The sequence below is a fragment of the Acomys russatus genome, chromosome 20, assembly GCF_903995435.1.
Source record: "Acomys russatus chromosome 20, mAcoRus1.1, whole genome shotgun sequence".
NCBI lineage: Eukaryota > Metazoa > Chordata > Mammalia > Rodentia > Muridae > Acomys > Acomys russatus.
Genome location: NC_067156.1, coordinates 74,792,667 through 74,815,888, shown reverse-complemented (window position 1 = coordinate 74,815,888; position 23,222 = coordinate 74,792,667). Strand labels below are relative to the sequence as shown.

General features: G+C 36.7%; 1 protein-coding gene and 1 pseudogene across 1 annotated transcript; one reads left to right on the top strand and one right to left on the bottom strand.

Annotated features, from left to right (window-relative positions):
- Positions 1-206: 206 nt before the first annotated feature.
- On the top strand, positions 207-1,047 carry LOC127204668 (tubulin polyglutamylase complex subunit 2-like; annotated as a pseudogene).
- Positions 1,048-22,241: 21,194 nt separating this feature from the next.
- On the bottom strand, positions 22,242-22,663 carry LOC127204667 (60S ribosomal protein L31-like). Its single transcript, XM_051163896.1, has one exon. The coding sequence runs from the start codon at positions 22,590-22,592 to the stop codon at positions 22,242-22,244; it is 351 nt and encodes a 116-aa protein (XP_051019853.1). The 5' UTR covers positions 22,593-22,663.
- Between the last annotated feature and the right edge of the window lie 559 nt (positions 22,664-23,222).

The window sequence follows — 23,222 nt, the reverse complement described above, 5'->3', positions numbered from 1 at the left end:
CTTCTTCTCTTGATAATACTACCCTGGTCACCCTGCCTTTACCTCCCAAGCACTGGGATTGCTGGTGTACATTACAATGTTAGATGTATGTAGCACTAAGAATTGAAACTGGACTGTGGCCACCACTGATGCATGTGTGCCTTGGAGGAGACATCACCTCCACTGCAAGCCGGCAACAATCTGCACCTGGAGAAGCTGACCTCGGGCATTACTGGCACCCTAAAATCTTCCCCAGGTGTGACAGAGGTGAGCATGATAGAAAAGCTGCCTGCTGAATGTCATATGATTTCTTCATGGGAACAGAAAAACAATTGTGTGATGCCTGAGGATGTGAGGAACTTCTACTTGATGACCAGTGGTTTTCGCATGTCATGGAGTGTGAAGATAGATGAGCATATCTTTCCACTGGAAGAATGGTGATTGATGGCATTTCAAATCTGACTCAACTCATCCAGTCTTCCATGTACTCACTTCCTAACACACCAACTCTGGTTGACTTAGAGGATGATACTCCAGAAACCAATGAAGACCAGCCAGAGAAGCCTCACTTTGACTGTCACAGTGCAATATTTGACCTGGATTTGTGGAATGGGAAAGTTTGCCTCGTCTACAAAGATGGGGAACCTTGATTAGGTTATGACCCTGAGATCTGGTTCCTGGACAGAGCATCTTACTTTTACCACCTACTACCACTTGCTCGTCACCCACCTGGGCCTGCCCCAGTGGCAGTGTGCCTACAACAGCTATAGCATTAGCCCACAGGCCAAGCAATGGTTCAGCATGTACAAACCCATCACTTAAAACACAATCCTGCTCACAAAAGAGCCCGACACACTTGTGAACAAGATGGACCTCAGCAAAGTGTTCAAGTGTTTTTTGGGGGGGGATCCTAGTCCCAAAAAAGAAAGGGCTTGTGCAGCCTGCCAGTGGCCAGAAATGGCCTAGGCCCTTAGCTCCTCCTACCACTAAACCTTCCCCAGACTCTGGAAACCCTGTCTGAAAATAAGCATTCCTTCAACCTCACAGCAGTGATATGAATGCACAGATGCCCTGGGGTGGCCCATCCATAAACACTTTGTAGTCATTATCCAGAGTAACAAAAACCTTAGGCCATTATTCCCACTGTCATTAGCCAGGAGTTAGAAAGACCACACTGAATTCTGTCCAGGAGTCCTTTCCTCCATGGATTGTGCCAACCTCATCTCCAAAACCAGCTAAGACTTTCAGATGTACCTAGAACTTTCTTATGTCTGCACCCAGTTTTTAATTTCTTAGCAATAATTAGAGAGGTCCCCTCAAATAAACCTGTGGCTCAGCTCATGAAACACCAGTCACGACTGGTCATGCAACCACCTCAGGTATTAAAATTTAACACCCTCAATTGCATTAGCCACATTTTGAGTATTTGTGTGACAGTAGATTCTGTATTGGATGACACAGAGATGGGAGCATTTCTGTCATACAAATGTTTTGACCAGAATTCATGCAAACATTTTCATACTGGTCTTCAGTTGAGATAATGTTGATGCCTTAGCTTCATGGCCTGTATCAGTGGTCAGGAGTCACCTGTCCAGCCACAGTGTTCTTGATAGCTGGGAATTTTGTACTGATATTCCTGAGGTAGAATAAAGAGTTCTGTGGAGGTGCAGACTGCACACTCTGTTTACAATTGGCCAACTTACTCTTTTTTGCCTTCCTACCACAGTGGTTGTCTAGACTTCTCTTTGCGCTGCTTCTAGCCACTTACCATTCTAGGACTTCTCTTCCCTTGTGATGTGAGGGAGTAGTCCCTACTGTTCTTCAACTGTACTTCCCTGACATCACTTGGAATATTTGGTGAAAATTTAAATTTTTTGTTTTGTGGGCTTGAGAGATGGCCCAACAGTTAAGAGCATGCACTGTTTATGCCAGAGGACTCAGGTTCACTTTCCAGCATCCATGTGAAGAAGCTCACAGCCACCTGTAACTCCAACTCCAGGAGGCTCCAAGTGCTCTCTGCCTTCATGGGCACCTATACACACATATGAAAGAATAAAAACATTTGCAAAACTAAAAAAAAATTGAAACCATGGTCTCATGCATAGATAAGCAAGTACCCTACTAACTAAGTAACATACTCAGGTCCAAGATTACATATTTTTTACATAAAGACTGGACAGAAAACTATTATAGGTGTATTCTGTCTGCTTTCTGTTACTGTGACACTGTATGTGAGATAACAGCTTATAAAGAAGAAAAGTTTATTCTGATTAATAGTTTATGAGGTTTCATATTAGGGCTGACTTTGTTGATTCAGGACCTATGGAAAATCAGTGCATGATGGAGAAGAGAATAATTAAAGAAGCTGTTCATCACAAGGCAGGTGAGAAGACAAATGAGAGAAGGGACATAAGTCTTAAAGCCTATTCAAGAATAATCTTCCACAGATCAGATATATTTTAAGTTGGTCCCACATCTTAAAGTTTCTATCCCTAGTAGAATCCGAGTCAAGACTGAGTCTTTAAAATTTGGGCATTTAGAGGACATTCAAGGCTCCAAGTTATAATACTATAACTATATTATTTTATTTTATGTTTGTATATTGATGGAAATGTCTGCAATGGTCATAGAAATACACATATCACTTGAGGATAAGAAAATTTTACTGGATATTTACCTACTTGTGGGATTATTTAGTAACAGACCGGTTCTATTCTTAGTCACTGGAGGAACTTCACACTGTCTTTCACAGTTGATATTCCGTTTATATCTTCACCAACAATTTTCAGGGGTTCCAGATTATCTACATCTTTGCCCATACATATTTTTAGCCATCAACATAAACACACAAGACAGTATCAGAATGTGACTTTTGACTTACACTCTCACCACATTAATAGTGTGTAACATATTTTTGTTGTTTGTTTGTTTGTTTGTTTTTCAAGAAAAGGTTTCTCTGTGTAGCCCTGGCTGTCCTGGAACTTGCTATGTAGAGCATGTGGTCCTGGATCTTAGAGATACACCTACCTCTCCCTCTCTCAAGTGCCAGAATGAAAGATGTAAGTCACCATTTCCCAGCTAACATCTTTTTATATACTTGATGGCCATTATTATGTTTTAGAAGATTTATACAATATATTTTCTTATTAAAAATTAGTTTCTTGGAATTTTATTGATAGTAGAATTCTCTTATGAATTTTGGATATTATCCCCTTATTTAACTTCCTGGATTAGAGTCAAAGATGTAAAATCTTTCTTTCTTTCTTTCTTTCTTTCTTTCTTTCTTTCTTTCTTTCTTTTTTTTGTAAAATCTTTTTTGTTAGTTGTACCTGAGTGAGACAGTATATTAGCATAGAGCTTGAACCTGAATAGACTGGTTGAGTTCAAGATATCAGTTTTATTAACTGGCACTTTACAAAGTGTGTGTGTGTGTGTGTGTGTGTGTGTGTGTGTGTGTGTGTGTGTGTGATATGAGCATATATGGTGCAAATGCCCATGCCTGTTCACATGCATTTGGTGGCCAGAGGGCATCAAATCTTTTCCTCTGTTATTCTCCAACTTATTTTAGGGAGAGTCTATCACGGAACCTTAAGCTCAACTTTCTGGCTAGACTAGCAGGCCAGCAAGGTTCCTGGAATTTGTCTGTATCCATTCCCCAACACATGGACAGCTATGTCTGATTTTTTACATATGTATGGAAGATTTGAACTGAGGCTCTCTGGATTTCACTGAGCCATCTCACAGCTCTAGCTGACGGACATTTAGCCAGTGGAAACAACATTTCTTTTTCAAAAATTTATTTATTTATTAATTTATTCATATTACATCTCAGTTGTTATCCCATCCCTTGTATCCTCCAATTCCTCCCTCCCTCCCACTTTCACTCTATTCCCCTTCCCTATGACTGTGACTGAGGGAGACCTTCTCCCCCTGTATATGATCATAGGGTATCAAGTCTCTTCTTGGTAGCCTGCTACCCTTCCCTTGAGTGCCACCGGGCCTCACCATCAAGGGGACGTGGTCAAATATGGGGCACCAGAGTTCGTGTGAAAGTCAGTCCCTATTCTTTACTCATCTGCAGAGAATGACCTGTCCCTTGGCTAGATCTGGGTAGGGGTTCAATGTTTACTGCACGTATTGTCCTTGGTTGGTGCCATAGTTTGTGCAGAACCCCTGGGCCCAGATCTGCCCTTCATAATGTTCTACTTTTAGGTTTCTAGGACCCTCTGGATCCTTCTATTTCCCCATTCTCCCATGCTTCTCTCACGTAGAGTCCCCAAAGGATGTCCTCACATCTATCCCACTTTCCTGGTAGGTGAAGACTTTCATAGGACATGTCCCTTGGGCTAGTGTCTGGTTATAAGTGAGTATATACCATTTGAGTCTTTCTGCTTCTGAGTTAACTCACTCATTATGATCATTTCTAGTTCAACCCATTTGTCCACAAATTTTGGGAATTCCTTGTTTTTAATAGCCTAGTAGTATTCCATAGTGTATATGTACCACAGTTTCTTTATCCATTCTTCGACTGAGGGATACTTAGGCTGTTTCCATGTTCTGGCTATTATGAATAAAGCTGCTATGAACATGGTTGAGCATATGTCCTTGTTGTGTGCTGGTGCATCTTCTGGGTATATTCCAAGGAGTGGAATAACTGGATCTTTTCTGAGATAGATTTCCAAAGTGGTTGTATTAGTTTGCATTCCCACCAGCAATGAAGGAGTGTTCCTCTCTCTCCACATCCTCGCCAGCATGTGGTGTCGCTTGAATTTTTGATCTTAGCCATTCTGATAGGTGTAAGATGGAATCTCAGAGTTGTTTTGATTTAGCTCTCCCTGATGCCACCCACCACTGCTGCTGGTTAGTCCTGCTGTTGTGTTTGATGTTTTCTGGTTTGCTGAACTTCTGGATATCCTGGCTGTGAAGACGGGACATGCCTCAGAGAGCTACATCTAAAGAGGTCTATGTCCCCTTTCCTCTCTATTCTTCTTTCTCTCCTACTTGACATTGAGATGTTGGAAGGGATAAGAATCACAATACAATAGATAAAAAGATGCCTACAAAGCGGCACCTAATGTGTGGCTAGGCATATTGGGAAACTTGGCTTCTAATACTGTAAAGGAAATGGCAAGGTATAGAAGAATAAATATGCTATTTCAGGATGTCAGAAAAAAAGTTCATACTTGCTGCTGCCACATGGTTCTCTTCCACTTTGCTCCTAGAATGGGTTTTCTTCTTCTTCTCCTTCTTCTTCTTCTTCTTCTTCTTCTTCTTCTTCTTCTTCTTCTTCTTCGTCTTTCTTTCTTTCTTTTCCTTTTTTTTCTTTTTTCCCAATCTATAAATTTTTGTAATTTTTTTCTCTAAAGCCTTTTCCTTTGAAGAATTATATAAAGCAAGAATGATTAAAATAAAACTAGTAGTCACAATCAGTAACATGCTCTCTCTCTCCTATTTGTATCACAGCATCATTTAAAAGAGCTTTTAACAAACTCCCCAAAACTTTGCATTATTGTGTCTTTTATCTTTATATATCTCCCCCTCCCTGTTTTTTGGGAGCTTATTTCTCCTACCAAACTATAAAAAAAGTATGCTTTATCAAGGGTATGGATACACTAAATTTGTTGGGTGCCAATTTGTTACAATAAATTGTATCTGTTGGGCCTAGGAAGCCAATAACTGACACAAAGAGACTGAAACACAAATCAAAGCTGCAAGCACTACCCGGGAAGAATCTAAACTGTTACTAATCTAACAATAAGCTAAAGCAAACTACTATAATCCTCATAGTATATATATATATATATATATATATATATATATATATATATATACCCCAAGTACTTGCCAATCTGATCATCCACAGGTGGCTTCTCTCCTCCAACTCCTCTGTCAACTGTCAACTTCTGCCTCCTCTCCCTTTCCAGGAAGTCCTGCCTTCCACTTCCTGTCCTTCTGCTCAGCTGATTGGCTAAACAGAGCTTTATTGATAGTTGTTACATCTAGTCAAGACATTCCCCCACATCTGGAGATGCCTTCAAAGACTTCTTACAGGGATTGACTCCAGCTGTAGAAAAGTTCATATCACACTCTGATGTTAGACAGGTCTTGATGGAGATCTTGGCATTTGAAAGTGAAATACTGAATGTAAGAGAGTAATTAGACCATTTTAGAGGCATGAGCAACACCAATAGATTAATAGATAAGAGACAACTGATATTGGCTCTCACAAACCATAGTAGAGGTCTCAGATACCAAAATATCCAGTGGTTTAATTGTGGTGAATTTAGCCATTTACAAAGAAATTATAAGCCCCAGAGCTCAAAATGTCAGGTGCATTAACTCTGGGGAATATAGTACTTTCACTGGTAGATGAGAACAAGCAGTTTCTGGGGGCAATGGAATGCTCAGTTTTTCTGGGGTTTGTAGGCACTGTGGTAAAGGAAGGCACTGCATTAATGAGTGGAGATCCGGCGGGGGGTTGGGGTGGGGGTGGCATACAAGGTAACCTCTTGCCACCAGGAAATGAAATGAGGAGCCTGTCAGCTCAAGGCCTTGCAGCATAAAAATATGAGCCATTTTCCTTTGGTCAGCCAGGAGATAGCAAGCAGGTACTATAAGGATGCATCAACTGTCAATAAAAAAGCTGATGGTTATGTCTGAGGCAGGAAATAGAAAGTTGGACATCCAGTAGGCAGAATGGATTGTTTATATAGAGCCAGGTACGGGAGGATTTGTCTGGGAACTCTGAAGGAGAGCAGAGACATGAATTTGAACAGAGGTAACCTGCCATGTGACAGAACTTAGATTAAAATAAGATATTAAGTTATGAGCCAGTTGGAGAATGAACCAAAGCTTTATGGCCTAGGTGTTTATAAATTTACATGAATTCTCAGAGTCATTATTTCTGGGAACAAAGCCATGAGTGGAAAAACAGAAGGTTATAGATCTCCAAAACTACAGAAAGCAGCCTTTTAATGGAGCAAGAAATGACTACTATTAGGGGTTGAGGAAGTACTAAACACAAGCAACAGACAGAAATTGTTAAAGAGTATATGAAGATAATTTTTTTTTTAGTTCTAATTCTGTTATAAATTTTTTGGTTTTGATGGTGGATACTGAAAGTGTAAAGCTTAATATGAAGCTTCACAGATTCCATTTTGAATGCCAATTCTAACTATATATAAGTTCATGATGATTTATAGATTGAGTCTGGTTAATTTTGATGTGTGTTTTTTTATTTATTTGTAAGAATTTTAAATAACAGCTTAAAATATTAAAAAATAATTTGTCCAATTTACAAAATGAATTACTGTTGCAGTTTGTGTCATAGTTCCCATAAGGATAATATGAATGTTATAAAAACATTTTAATGCAAATTTGATGAGTTAGAAGAGCTCTTTACACTCACCAAGATAACACTTGATAAATTATAGATAAAAGACTGAAGTTATAGTTCAGTTGGTGGGGTGCTTGCCTAGGGTCCATTCAGCCCTGATTTTGATCCCTTGCAACAAGTGAAACTGACCATGGTAATGTATGCCTGTAGTCTCAATACTCCAAAGGTGGAGGTAGAAAGACCAGATGATCAAGGTTATTCTTAGCTATATAGATAGTTTGAGGCTAATCTTTGGTACCTAAAACCATGTCCCAAATACATACATACATACATACGTATATGTACACACAAGCACACACATTCACATACAACAATATACATTCATAAATATATATTTGATTTATCTGTAATTCTACATCCTGCTTTGAGTACTTTTTATTTTATGGATTACTGGTTTTTATTAGATAATTGTAGTTTGAAAAGCTGTGTATTTAATTGAGACCTGCTTCTTTAAACTACCAGATCACAAACTAAGAGAGATCTTGGACACTCCATATACCACCTGTTTTATGATGTTAGACATCGGCTTTAAGACTGCTCATACACTTGTTCATAGCCTATCAATGTATTGTCAATGTATTTTTGATGATGCTATTGTTCAGACCTGTAGACTGACTAATGTAATTAATTCATCCTTCTCAATAAAATGAAGGACTGAGTATAACAAAACTTTGTCCCGTGAGAGACATGAGATTCCCTCTACAGGACTACCTTCCTGATAGGACATTGGATCTTTCCTCTCTTCCTGCATGTCCAAACTGGCAGCTGCAGGAACATCCAAACACAACCAATCACATTCCTCCACAAATGTAATTTTTTCATGTGTGTCTTAGTGCATGATTGTGTGTTAGTGTCTCTGTGTTAGTATATGTGTGTGTTAGTGCATGTTAGTGTGTGTATGTGCATTAGTATATGTGTGTGTGGTAAGAACATCTATGCATACACCTAGTTGGTTGTTTTGTCTATCTAGGTGTATGAAGGCCATGAAAGGGCTGTATTTGTTGCTAGTCAATAACTTCTACTTTTAGATGAAAAATATGCCTTAATTCAACTACTAGTTATTTAACTTATGTTGTTAAAAAGACTGCCCTAAAATAATAATACTCGATAACTATCATTTATCTTTGAATGAAACTACCTCAGGATTTATCAAGTCACAGAAGTATACAGTATGTGCATGGTTTATCTACACTGGAATAAGTTTTGAGATTTGTTTCTATGTGTATAAAGTCAACATGGAAGTTCTTTCAAAAATACTTGATGATTCACTGAATTTTTAAACGGAGTTACATAAAACACTAATTTAAAGATGCCCATGTTTGAGCCAGGTGTGGTGGTCCATGTCTTTAATCCCAGCATTCAGGGAGGCAGAGGCAGTAGATCCTGGTGGACTCAAGGCCAGCCTGGTCTACAACATAAGTCCAGGACCGCCAAGGCTACACAGAGAAACCCTGTCCCAAACAAAACAAAAACAAAACAAAACAAAACAAAACATAAAAACCACAGCAACCACAAAACAAAAAAGATACCCAGGTTTATAAGATACAAATTTTTAAAACTGCATATTCCAAACACCAAATAGTTTAGATGCTAACATTATGAACTTATGTATTCCAATTTTATTCACAACCATCAAACTATTCTGAAAGAATGATTAAACCCTATATACTAAAAAGTGTAATTTTAAATAACTCTCACACCAAGAGCTAACCAAGATATATAGTTAAAGCTATAAAAAGAGTATTATTACATGTAGTCATCATGTTTTTTTTTAATTAATGGCATTTTGTGTTGGCTTTCTAAAATTTGTGAAGTTTTGTCTTTCACATTCTGGATAAATATTTGTTTTTTCCCCAGTTTCTGTTCCCAAGCTGTAAATTACTTTTTTCCCCTCTACCTTCCCAGAGTCCTCTAGGTGGTGCTCTTGTCCCCACAGTTATCAAAAGTGTATTGGTAGTGAGAACATGCATCTTGTTGCTAAGTACATGATTTTTGCCTGTTTGCACAATGTAGTCGCATCGAGTGTAGAAAAAGCCACTCTTTCATTCTTGTGGGCTCCTCTGTTCCCTCAGGCTGTGACACTTGGGAATGATCAGTAGATACACATATGGGCTTAATCAGGATGGGAAATGAAGACTGTTGGCCTAAGGAAGAAATAGTACCAAAAACAAACAGCTGACTTTTGGCCTATTTGAAAACACATCCCTGACTAGGAACCTTGTGTTCAGGATTAAATTTTATGACACGTAAAGAAGTGAATGAGTTTTGCATGCTTGCTAAATTAAGGTGTGCTGGCTTATATCTATAATTCTAGCATTTTGAAGTTGGAGGCTGGAGGTTCAAGAGGTAAAGTTAGCCTCTGTTAGTTCAGCTCAAGACTGGATGTACAAGACTCTTCAAAGTCCTTCAAACAGTTCTTTGGAATTTTCAGGAAAGTTACCAGGCATGACTGCTGTGATATTTATTACTAAAATAGTCATTGCTTCATAAATATTCTAGCACACCTAGTGAAATAATAGCTCACATCATATGTAGTTCACTGAAATTATATAATTCATGGACTTGTAATATATGCAGTGTAATGTCACCATAATCTTTGTTAGAACATTTTCATCCAGCCAAAAGAAACACAGTGTGCGTTAGTCATTCTTCACTTCTCTGTACCCTCATGGCTGCAGACTAAATTTCAGGAAATGTGCTAATATACCTAAGGAACAACGATTATTTTAGTTATGAAGATTGTAGCTGTTATGCCTTCTAACTTTTTTGAAAATGCCAAAGAACTGCTGTTTGAAGGATTTGGAAGATTTATTTATTTACTTGTTTATTTATTTTGGTTACTATTAGCTAAAATTGAGCTATGGATTTTCATGTTCTAAACATATCAGAAAATAGAAAGGATTTCTTTCTGTACGTCTCCAAATACAATTTCTGCAATTTAGTGCCTGGCAGCATTTTCTGTGCAGAAGAAAAAATAAACTTTTTGAAATGAAAACTTTCTTTGGAAATAAATATTAGGAGGTCTTTCCCATAATAATTGCTAATATTCAAGTGTCTTGGTTATGCTTATACAAGAGATAATATTTAATTTTTTAAATTCTTGTGTGACAACTGTGGTTTTGACAAAAATATAGACCATGTTAACATTTCTCAGAGAAGAAGGGAGTGAAAAGCAAGGAGATACCATTCTGTTTCTTAAGTCATGCTAAACAATCTGTAGGATATTCTTTTATTATAAGTGAAGTTTACATTATTTTTTAATTAGTGGGAATTAAATTGTACACATCATTAATAAAATGCATTCAAACATAAACATTGGTTTTTCTCAGCCTTTATACTATAGTAACCACGTGCAACTTCATGAAATAAGTAAGAATTAAATAGTAGTATCCTTTAGGAAAAAACTGATTATCTTCCTTAAGGTCTTAAGGAAGAGTTGGGAGATAGAAGGACCTGGAGGTGACAGGAGCTCCACAAGACCAATGGACCCAACAAATCTGGGCCAGAGTAGAGCGTGCTGCAGAGACTGATGCATCAACCAAGGATCATGTATGGTGAAGATTTAGACTCTCTGCTCAGATGTAGTAGATAGGCAGCCCAGTCTCCTTGTCAATCACATACTATGAGGAGTAGGGACTACCTCTGACATGGACTCTGGTGCCCATTTGTTGATAATTTTCCCCTGGTGGGGCGACCTTGTCATACCACAGAGGAAGGGGATACTGGCAGTCCAGATGAAACTTGATAGGCTCATGTTGGATAATAGGGGAGGAGGGGTCCCCGTTCTGAGGATTAAGGGAGTGGAGTGGTTATGAGGGAGGAAGAGTGGGGCCGGGAGGTGATGAGGGATGGGGCTACAATTGGGATATAAAGCAAACAAATAAAAATTAAAATAAAAAAGGACAAAAGATAGCACAAAGATGAACATAAAGCTAGCAGATAATTATAAATTAAATGTAATTTTGTGCCTTTTGTTAAAGAAATGATCCATTCTTTATTTCTATTTTACCTTTAAAATATTTTCATTTATATACAAGGATTATAAATATATACAGGTTTTCCTTACTGTATTTTAATTTTTAATTTAGAATTTATAGTTCTGTAGACATAAATTTATGCTGTCTATGTTTTGCCCTATTTGCGCTTCCTCATTTATTTTCAACATTCTTCCTTATCTAACTATGTGTTCATATATAAATCCATTTACAGGGCTGGGCATGGTGGTAGCTTTTGGAGGTCGAGTCAGAAGGAACATGAGTTTGAGGCAACTACCTGACAAACAACAGTAACAGAAACCTGCAAATAATATATAGTATACATAGTATGCAGCTATATATGATAAGTATATTTTTATAAAGATTTGTTACTTAAACCCTGGGTCACAATAAAAGTGCTTATTCTTAACTTTCACTGCTTACTCAACACCTTATAGACAAAACATTAAATCAACTGGTGCAGAGAAAATTCAAGTTCCTAAAGGTTGCAAAATGTTTCACAGTGTGATGCTTCTACAGTTTAATTAGTTCCCTAATGATACACATTATCTCTTTTTTGTCTTTGCTCTTCTGAACAGTGTAGCAATGAAAAACCTTTCGCCTATACCACTATCAGCTAATGTTTCGATGTTTAGCCTGATTAATTAATTAAGCTGATTAATACACGTATGCTAATATGGTACAGGAAACTTAATCTTTAAAGGTTTCAATTTAACCCAGTTGTGATTTTTTTCCTTCTCTTTTCCTGCTTCTCAGTAGTTTCTTAAATTTGAGAACCATAACATTTCTATCGCTTTGCGTATGTCCAGTTTATATGTTTCCTGTGATGTCTGCACTGGTATGGTCCTTCAGTCCACTACTTGAATAGCTGCTTGGCATCTTGGATTAGTTAGCAGAGATTGTACATAAGTGAAGCCTTGCTGATCTCACTCTGCCATCAATCATTCTTTGCTCAGTTTATATATTTACAGGCACATCATTGGTATGTTTGTCAATGGGACTTTTCTTTGGCTATTTAAAATTTTGTTTGTTTGTTTTAAAATAACTGTTTTTAACTAAATTTTATTATTCAGATTACATCCTGATTGTTATCCCCTCACTTGTATCTTCCTGTTCCCTCCTCCCTCCCTCTTTCACCCTATTCCCCTCCCCTAGACCTGTGACAGGAGACCTCCTCCCCCACCATATGATCACAGCCTATCAGGTCTCATGTGGACAGCCTGCTTCCCCTTCCCCTGAGTGCCACCAGACCTCCCCACCAAGGGGAAGTGGTCAAATAGGGGTCACCAGAGTTCATGTCAGAGTCAGTCCCCACTTCCCACAAAACTGTGGGGAATGCACTGTCCGTTGGCTAGATCTGAACAGGGGCTCTAGGTTTACTGCATGCGTTATTCTTGGTTGGTGCAGCAGTTTGTGTAGGCCCCCTGAGTCCAGTTCCACCAGCCCTGATGGTCTTCTTGTAGGGCTCCTGGACCATCTGGGTCCTTCTTTCTCGCCATCTTCCCATACCACTCTCACCTGGAGTCCCAATAGCAAGTCCCAGGATCTTTCCCAATCCCATGCTGAGTGAAGACTCTCAGGGAACATCCATGTTGGGCGAGTATCCAATTATAAGTGAGTATATACCATGTGTATCTTTCTGGGTCCGGGTTACCTCACTCAAGATGATCATTTCTAGTTCCATCCTAGCTTGCCTGAAAATTTCAAGATGTTCTTGTTTTTAATAACTGTTTAAAATAACTGTTTTTAATAGTATTCCATTGTGTAAATGTAGCGGAGTTTCTTTATCCATTCTTCAGTTCAGGGACATCTAGGTCGTTTCCAGATTCTGACTATTACTAGTAAGGCTGGTTTAAAAATAGTTGAGCAAATGTCCTTGGTGTATGGTGTAGCATCTTTTGGGTATATGCCTAGGAGTGGTATAGCTGAGTCTTGGGGTAGAACTATTCCCAAGTTTCTGAGAAAGCCCCAGATTGATTTCCAAAGTGGTTGTACAAGTTTGCACTCCCACCAGCAATGGAGGAGTGTTCCCCTTTCTCTACATCCTCACGAGCATGTGCTGTCACTTGAGTTTTTGATTTTATTCATTCTAATGGGTATAAGATGGAATATGAGTCATTTGGATTTGCATTTCTCTGATGCCTAAGGATGTTGAGCATTTCCTTAAGTGTTTCTCAGCCATTCAATATTCTGTTGAGAATTCTCTGTTTAGCTCTGAACCCCATTTAAAAATGTTTCTTTTTTTTTAACATATACATTTATATTATTACACATGAGTAAAATAAACTGCATACAACAGGAAGAACCAAAAGACAATTAGGATTTAGATAAATGTTACATTCATAGTGATTTGGCAAACTTGAAGTAAATATTTTTTCAATCTTGTTCGGTCTAAATTTCTGAATGAAAAAATTTCTATCATATCTCATCTCTATTAAATTAGAATATCTATCTTGATCTAAAAATATCTTAACCTATAACCAACTAAGCTTAATTTTAAGACTAAAGTATCTGGTCTTCAACTCCATCAGAGACTTGAAAAGGAATAAAACATAAATACCTGAGTGAACTTAGAGTGCAGGTTAGCATCTTCCAAAATGAAAAAAATGATTGAGACAATTTACTGCCTGAACAGTCACCCAACACTCTCTATAATGTTGGAGCATCATCTTCGGCCTTGTCACCCAATATATCTGACAGACATATTTGTGAGGCAGGAACTATTGAGGACTTGCTTAACCTGTCTTGGCAGAGTTAGGCCATTGACTCTGCCTGCATCTAAACTTGCCCATTTTTAGGCAGAAATTTTCCATTGGTATAGAATTCAAATCTAAGCTTATTCTTCACACACATTATCTATATCTATATGTATATTTATATCTATATCTATCTATGTCATCTATCTATCTATCATCTATCTATATCTATCTAATTATATCTATCATCTATCTGTCTATCTATCTATCTATCTATCTATCTATCTATCTATGTATCTATCTCTACTCTAATATGAGGTATTATACCCATCCAACTCAATTATAATACAAGGTTTACTTCCAATACCTTGAAAGTGATGCTGCCGCCTATTTAGGTTAATTAAGTAATACAAGCTAACTGTTAGATGAACAAATCATGATTATGTCAAATGCTATTCTAATTTAATCACAAGAATATATATCCTAGGTATAATAGATATGATTGTATATGTATATAAGATAAAATAGTAAATAAGGCCTTCAAAAGCCTCTGAGATGTACAAAATATGTCATTTAAAGATTTTTTTTTTATTATTCTAAGGGTTCTTTCACAAGGCAAGTTAACGCCTGGTAACACCCAGCCTACCTCAAATAAGATGATGAGCATCAAAAAACATCCTTATGGAGTAAGCTTCAAATGCGGCAAACCAGCCACTGGGCTAAATGAGCCCCATTTCTTAATTGGGTTATTTGGTTTGGTGGTGTTTAATTTCTTGAGTTCTTTACATATTTTGGATATTTGCCCTTTGTCAGATGTTGGGTTGGTGAAAATCTTTTCCCAGTCTGTAGGCTGTCGCTTTGTTCTATTGACAGTGTCCTCTACCTTATAGAACCTTCTCAACCTCATGAGGTCACATTTATTAATTGTTTGACCTTAGAGCCTGGGCTGTTGATGCTCTGTTCAGGAAGTTGTCTCCTGTGCCAATGAGTTCAAGACTCTTCCCCACTTTTTCTTCTAACAGATTTAGTGTATCTAGTTTTAGGTTGAGGTCTTTAATCCACTTGCATGGTAATAAATATGGATCTACTTGCATTTTTCTACATGTAGACATCCAGTGAGACCAACATCATTTGTTGACGATGCTACCCTTTTCCATTCTATAGATTTGGCTTCTTTGTCAAAAATCAACTGGTTTTTAAACTACTTGTTATGATGTATATTAGGATACTCTCCATGATTTTTGTTCTCTAGACTTGCTTAAATTTTAGAACTTGCGGTGTATACTTTATATGACATTTTGGAAACTTCTGATAATTACTTACTTGCTTTTCAAATAGGTTCTACCTTTGGTTAGGAATATAGTTGCAGATAGATCAGCTTCATATTGCCATGGTATTAGCATACATGTAACTTCACTAGGTCAGCTATTGGCACATAGTAGGAAAAGTTAGCAGGGTAGATTCGTCAAGTAGTGTAAGATACTCCTGGGTTTTCTAAAGTCATTTCCTTAGCATAGGCCAGCCTTCTTTGCTAAATGGGGCTCAACATGATCAACTTAAAAAAAAAGAGTTATATTTGTTAATAATTTTACCAAGTAACATTTTTGAGACAGGGACTTACTATAAAACCCAAACATGAGCAAATGAGTCTTTTTGTCTGCTTCTGAGATATTGGATGTATAGATGTGCTACAACATACCAGACTGCAAAGTAACTTCTTTTGTATTAATCAAAGAAGTCCATTTAATTATCTGTCTGCATAAATACTACATAGATGAAAAGGTGCATAATGTAATATGCAATATTGTATAGAGTTATCAGAGGTTATATAATGAGTTCTTAAGTATATACAAATTAAATTTCTCAGATCAAAGGTAATTACCTCTCATGATTCTCTTTCATCATGTGATAATCTTTATAAACTTTTGGATAAATCTGCTAAAGGTATTAAATAATTCTTTGGGACAGTAAGGCTTTTTCTCTGGACTGTGACTAACTCTGAATAAAAACAAGGCATCAGCTAAAATGGATAACCTTGGAATATCCAAAGAACTACTGGCCCTTTATTGTAACCAGAAATCTAGTAATACTAAAAATATTTGAAAATGGCCATTTGAATAATTTAGATTCAATTTCTAGATGTTTCCTGTTTGTAATGTTAAGGTTTACTAGTTCAGCTAGGTGAATGTTGAAAAGTAGTACAGGAAAATGTCCATCACTTATTACATAAAATTTACATGGTTCTATGTTGGAAGAGTAAAGCTTATCTTTAATAATTGCCATCATCTTTTAGTGGATTCATTAATAGAAATAAAGGATGAGTCTTTAAAATATATAGAAAGATAGAGCACAGACATTATATGTAATATTATATTTTTAAAATTTTATTATAAAAGATTCCAACCATGTATAAAATTAACAGAATAGTCTGATAAGTCATGCATTTTCTCAGTGATTAATAATCATTATCACCCAGAGGTGATCTTTACTAGCCATACTATCACATTCATATTCTTATTCTTCATTCTTTCATTCTTTCATTCATTCATTCTTTCATTCACACTCATGTTAATCTATCTGTATTTCTGAACCTATCTCAAAGCTTAATGACATTATTTTGATAAATGTAGCAATGACATTTAAAGGGAAAGTGTTAAAATCAAATTGCTAACAAAAATGTGCATTATTCCAATTTTCTAATAAATACCATAATAATTTTCATATTTTACTTATTGAAACAAATCAAACATAGCTTAAATTTATTGATATAATTTTTGTACTTTAAATGTTTTCTTTTATCTTTTTTTAGTCTTTATATAATTTGTATATTAATAATCAGTTCATTTATACTCTAGAGTTTGGTTATATATTTTGATATATTACTCTGCTCCCTGTATTTACCATGAATACTGAGTGGACATAAAGAGTTTGGTTGGGTTGTGTTTCAAGTCTTTCCCTTGGTGTCTGTTTCCTATGGATGGGAACACAGTGGTTGATGTTCTTTGTGAGACCAACAGACTGGTATTTTCAGCCCAGAACCATGAACCAAAAGTTTCAGAATTGTGACACTCAAGTAACTATTTCTAATTTGATATTAGCATGAATATTAGTACTAAGATAAATTCATTTTACTCATATCTTCCTCACTTGTGTAACTCAGGATTCATAGTAGCAAAAATATCAATTAACACAATTTTATAAAATTAAATAAATTTGACTTTGTTCCTGTTGTGTGTTCTTAGTCACTTTTCTTTTGCAATAAAGAGGCATTACTGACCAAAGAAATTTAGAGAAAAAAAAAAAAAAAAGAGTTTATTGGGGCTTGTTTACAGTTCCACAGAGTTAGACCATCATGTCAGAGAGTATAGCAGCAGACAGACACTGACCTGGAGCAGTAGCTGACAACCTCCTTTTAAATCACAAGTATGAAATACACACACACACACACACACACACACACACACACACACACACACAGAGGGGGAGGAACATGAGAGAGCTAGTCAAAGCTAGCGAGAGTAAGACAGAGAGAAAAGAGACAGAAGAGACGATGGAGACAGAACAGAGAGAGAAGAGAGGGAATAAGAAAGAGGACAGAGGGATGGAGAGATGGCTCAGAAGTTAAGGGCACTGACTATTCTTCCAGAGATACTGAGTTCCACTCCCAGCAACCACATGGTGGATCACAACCATCTCTAATGTGATCTGGTTCCCTCTTCTGGCCTGCAGGTGTACATTCAGGCAGAACACTGTATACATAATAATAAATAAATCTTAAAGAAAAAAAAAAGAAAGATGAGAGAGATAAAAGAGAAGAGAGAGGGGACAGATGAAAGAGAAGACAGAGAAAAGAGAAAATAGAGGAGAAAGACAGAGAGAAACTAACTGGGAATGTTATGGGGTTTTGAAACCTCAAAACTCACCCCATTGACACCTCCACCAACTGGGGACCGATGATTCAAATATATTAGCCTATAGCAGTAATTCTCAGTCAAATAATCACATGTGGTATTATGTGTACATGAGCTTTTTACCTTTTTATTTTTACTAATTTTCTAAAATAAATGTATTAGGATATCAGATATGCCTTCATATTGTTTCCTGAGGGCAATTGACACAATTTTAAAGTTTAAAACTCATCTTTTCCAGTTTGCTTATTGTATGGAATAATGATACATATTTTGATTATTTTTGTTTGAATCTGTAATATATATATATAAACTAACATAATCACTGATAGAAATGTGTAGTCTTCATTTTAAAATATTAATTCTAAAATCTAAATAAACCATTTCGAGACAAACTTGAAAAATACAGAAGGAAGATGACAACAGGAATGAGACCCCTTGAGGTTTTCCTTATTCACGCTGATATGCCAAAGTCTTGTTTAAGTAGCCAGGTTGTTAAGATCTCATGGTTGCAGTTTTTTTTTCTGTCATATACAGAGGACACAATTTTGCAGCATACTTTTGGGTTCTCTGACTATTTCAATCAATCCCTCCTCTTTTTTCATATTGTTTGCTGAGACTCAGGTGTTGGGATTGTGTTGTAGATGTATCAGACGTGGCTGGTTGTAGGAACCAAGAGCTGATGCCGAGGCCATGGATGAGTGTTGCTTACTGCTTGTTTCTCATGGCTTGGTCAGCCTGCTTTTTTTTTTTTTATATAGAACTCATGACCACCAGTCCAGTGGTGGCACCCTCCTCCATCAATCACTAAGTAAGAAATTTCTCTACAGACTTGCCTACAGCCTAATCTTATGGAGGCATTTTTTTTTACTTTATGTTCCCTTCTATAAGTTTATTTTAGCTTGTGCCAAGTTGACATAAAACTAGTCAGCACACATGGGTTTAAGGATGTGCATTTAGAATGCAATTAAGGATTATACCAGTTTAGTAAAGTGGCATTATAAGATTCTTCTCTTAGATCATGACCTCACTAGCCCTGGATAGTTAGCTGGGTTTCTAGTACTAAGCATGATTTTTCTCTTATTGAGAAAATCTTAAGTTCAATTAGTTCATTAGATATAAGTCCAATTAGTTACCATTAGATATAAATGCCACTATTGAACATTGAGGAATATCTTGCCATGATGGTAATTGTGGTTTATAGGTGTCATAGGTGGACAGGACTGTTGATTTCTTTCCTCTCTTGCCAACTTGCATTGCACCTTCTGGTAGTAAGACTGTTATTCTTTGAGAGGAGTCTTGTGTGCCAGATCTAGCTTACCTCTTCTGAATCTTGTATCCAAGGTATATAGTGCCTTTAGCAATAGGTAATCCACTAACAGACATGAGAAAAAATTTTGAGTAATTGATCAGTAAAGTTCAAGAGCTTCCCAAATTAATATAGATTATTGTAGTGTTCTTGATTATCTCTCAGAAGTTGAAAGTAAGTCCTTATTGTGAAATCCTTTATTTTGTATGCTTAATAAAAATGTTACCTAGGAGAGCTAAAAGAGATCTGAGCATTATGTAGAAAAATCAGACCTGAAGCTATGGGAATTTGATTTGATCCTGGGTATTCAATAAAGAAATAAGACTTGGAAGATTATCTCCAATTAGGACACATAGACAAGAAAACTACTCAAAAAACTGTTAAAGAAGGATAAGAAAATTCGTTTCTTCCCATAGCCTAATACAAAGACCTTTGAACAAATACATTGTCAAAACTATAACTTACCCAAACATTGAGGTATTTTCATGTACTGCAATTTCTGAGATGTTCAGAAGCCAGCAATAGATTGAATGAATTTCTTCATGCTATTGAAGAAAAACAAAGAGCAGCTTCTCTTAAATGCTGGGAAGAATTTACAGTCATTACTTGATCAGAACATATTTTTAACTGGGACACAGAAGGACCATTCTGGACTTTTTGTTTGTATGTGCGCATGTATGTGTGTGCATAAAACACTTAACTGTTTTTTGTTTTGTCTTGTTTTTTAATACTCAAAAGAACTAAAGAAAAAAAACACAAGTTGATGAGACTCTGCCATTGTGAATGTTTTTCCTGAAACCATAATCTTTCCAGTTAAGCAGGTTCTATAATTTATTTGATAGTTTTAAAAGCAGCCACATCAGGATTTGTGTATTATCATGTAAATACAGTAGTTTATTTATGAAAATCTGTCCACACTAACCCTCCCTTCAGAAAATGGAATTAGACAAAGTAGTAGTATGATTTAATGACAAAACTTAAGTGTGGTGGCACGTGCCATTGATGCCAGCACTCCAGAAGCAGATGGATCTCTGGTTTAGAGGTCAGCTTGGTCTCTGAGAAAATCTAGGTCTGCCAGGGCATGTAAAGGTTTCTCTGGTGAACCATTGCTTTGTAGAAAACTGAAATCTGTACTAAAAGGTTATGATTCATGGAATTTGTTTGCTGTGGAGATAGAATCGTGGTTTGAGATGTTGGCAATTTAAGACCTGCTGACATAAGCAAGTGAGCAAATTTTGCTAATATCAATTAATGACCTGCATGCTTTTTCTTCACCCTGACTCATTCCTTATGAGTGGGATCATTCTTTTCAGTATTTGGTTCTGGTTCAATGAGACAGAAAAGTAACTCTGTAGTATGAGAATGTCATCCAACTGTATATTTACTTTATTGTAAGTAATGGTGAACGGTGGTCAGTAAATAGTTTTATATTAAAAAAAGAGTTGAATTTTGTTGTCTGCATTGATCACTGAGTGGTTTCATGTCATCCTGATAGATGAAACAGAGGCAAAATGAAAATATCAAGCTGTGTAAGAATACTGCATGTTATACAGTTACCATTTAGAAATAAAATTTTCTTTTCATGTTGTAGTTGAGCATGTTACATTTATAGCTTATATAGTATTTTTAATATTTAGATAATCTCTTTGGGTTTTTAAAAATTGCCTGTAATGTAATGTAATGTAATTGGCAGCTATTTCTGAAATGAGAGATATGACCAATTACATTATTTGAGTTTTCAAAATACAATAATGTGAAAAGAGGATTTTCACAGAGTAATACTGCAGCTGTTTTATGGAGCGACCTTGGATAAAAAGATCTTATGAAAGAATATATGGAATAAGTATTAAACAAAAGGACATTCCTTGGTAAATGCTTTCTAAAGAGGCTCCATTGATTGCCTTACCAGGTACAGAAAGCTTTCATAATTCTGCTAATGAATCATTTTTTTCATATACTGTTCATTTGCTAAATAGATTTTGTTACAAGTCTATTAATTTTAACAAAATATCAAGAGTTAAGTGTAAAAGTTAAAGTTTATTGCAAAGAATACTATAAAAGTAGTTCAACTATTAAAGGAGTAAGTTCTTTCATTAATTTGTGAGTCAGTTTCATCTATTGTATTGTTTTAACAGCTTATGCTGTACATCATGCCATTAATTAATTTCAGTTATTTTGCTTTTGTGTGCCTAGAGTCTACAGGGAACACTAACAAGGGTAGAGCAGCTAGGGAATACTAGAGGACTGGGTAGAAAATGTGGGCTGAGGGAGCTGAAGCACTGTCACATTGTGAGTGAATGAAAGTTACCAAGAGATTTGAACAAGACATGAGTATCATCTGATTTATGTATTAGAATGCTTTCTACTGTCTTCAACAAGTGAGTGTAAATGTTGTTTTGATACCCTCAGATGAGGGGATGAGATGAGAGTCAGATCTAAGCTTTACTAATACATGGCTTAGGCTAAGCCCAGAGCATTTCTATATAAATATCCCTAGACCTAGGCCTGGAAGCTTCTAGCCTCCTCAATCTAATCTTCCAAAAGCCCAAACCATAAAGGCTTCAGCTTAGTCATGTAGGCAAGGCTGAAATGAGCAAGTAAACTTCCTGAAGACAGTCCACCATTTTGCATGGCCTATGATGAATGTTTCCTTGAAGGCATGGACCACAGGATTTGTCCCAGGATTGCTTCTTGGTGCTGATATACCTTTACATGTTTGTCTCATATATCTGGCATGGTGTAGTTGAGCATGAGGGAATCTTCACTGTTTATGCTCTGACGTGATTGCTTCACTCTGTTGGGCAAATTTCCTGTAGATCAATATGAAGATGTATTTGCATGAAATAATGCTTTTTAGATGAATTGACAATTTCATAATTCCTGATAATTATTTTATAGAATTCCTTATTTGGTTTAAGTAATTTTTTTTGGCAGTTCTTAACTTTGACACTCAGCAGGTTAGTTCTCGTCCACATTGACCGTCTGTAGATTTTTGAATGTGTAGAGCTTGTTGGGGGAGTCCTCATCTTCATTACGCTTTCTGGACAAACGCACTCGGATGCGATATAGAACATTCCTTATTCCTTTGGCCCAGACAGCTTTGTTGAGCCTGGTATTTATACGCACATCTGGAGTCCCCATCTCCTTCATGGCAAGTTTCCGAATTTCTTTGAGTGCCCGAGGAGCACGCTTCTTGAAGCCCACTCCATGGATGCGCTTGTGAATGTTGATGGTGTATCCTCGGGTCACCACCTCGTTGATGGCGGAACGGCCCTTCTTTTTCTCGCCACCCTTCTTTGCGGGAGCCATTCTGTCGGGCTAAAGCTGGAACGCACCGGCGCGGGGGATTGTGGGAAGGAAAAAAGCCTGGTTTAAGTAATTTTAAGTCTCCTTCAGGACAGCAAAAACTGCTAGGAGCTCTGTGAACTTTCATACGTCAAGCACATAATTTGTACTAGGAAGAAGAATAGGCTTGGGAAAGGTTTATGATCTAGGTAAACATTCACTTTATGTTAGGAGATGAGATCATCTGGTCTTGATAGGCACCATAATAAGATGAACTGTGAACAGGGAATAAATAATTAACTAATCTACCTATCAAAACTTTAAAAATAAGATATATGTTAGATGACCTGTTTCTTGGTAAAATACAGATTGTAACCTAACCAGATAACATAGGAAAAACCTTATTACTGTATGCTTGCCCTGCTTAACCTTGTTAACCTGTGACATAAAAAACTATTGCTTTGAGCTTTTGATGACCTCATGTATAGCTACAAAACATTATATATGAGTCTTAATGGAAAGACATATAAACAATAATCCTGCTGTAACTTCTTAGACCTTGTTAACTTTAAACCCTGTTAACCTATTAACCTATGACATGAAAAAACTGTTGTTCTGAACTTACAATGAACTTGTAGAATGAAGACGTAGATA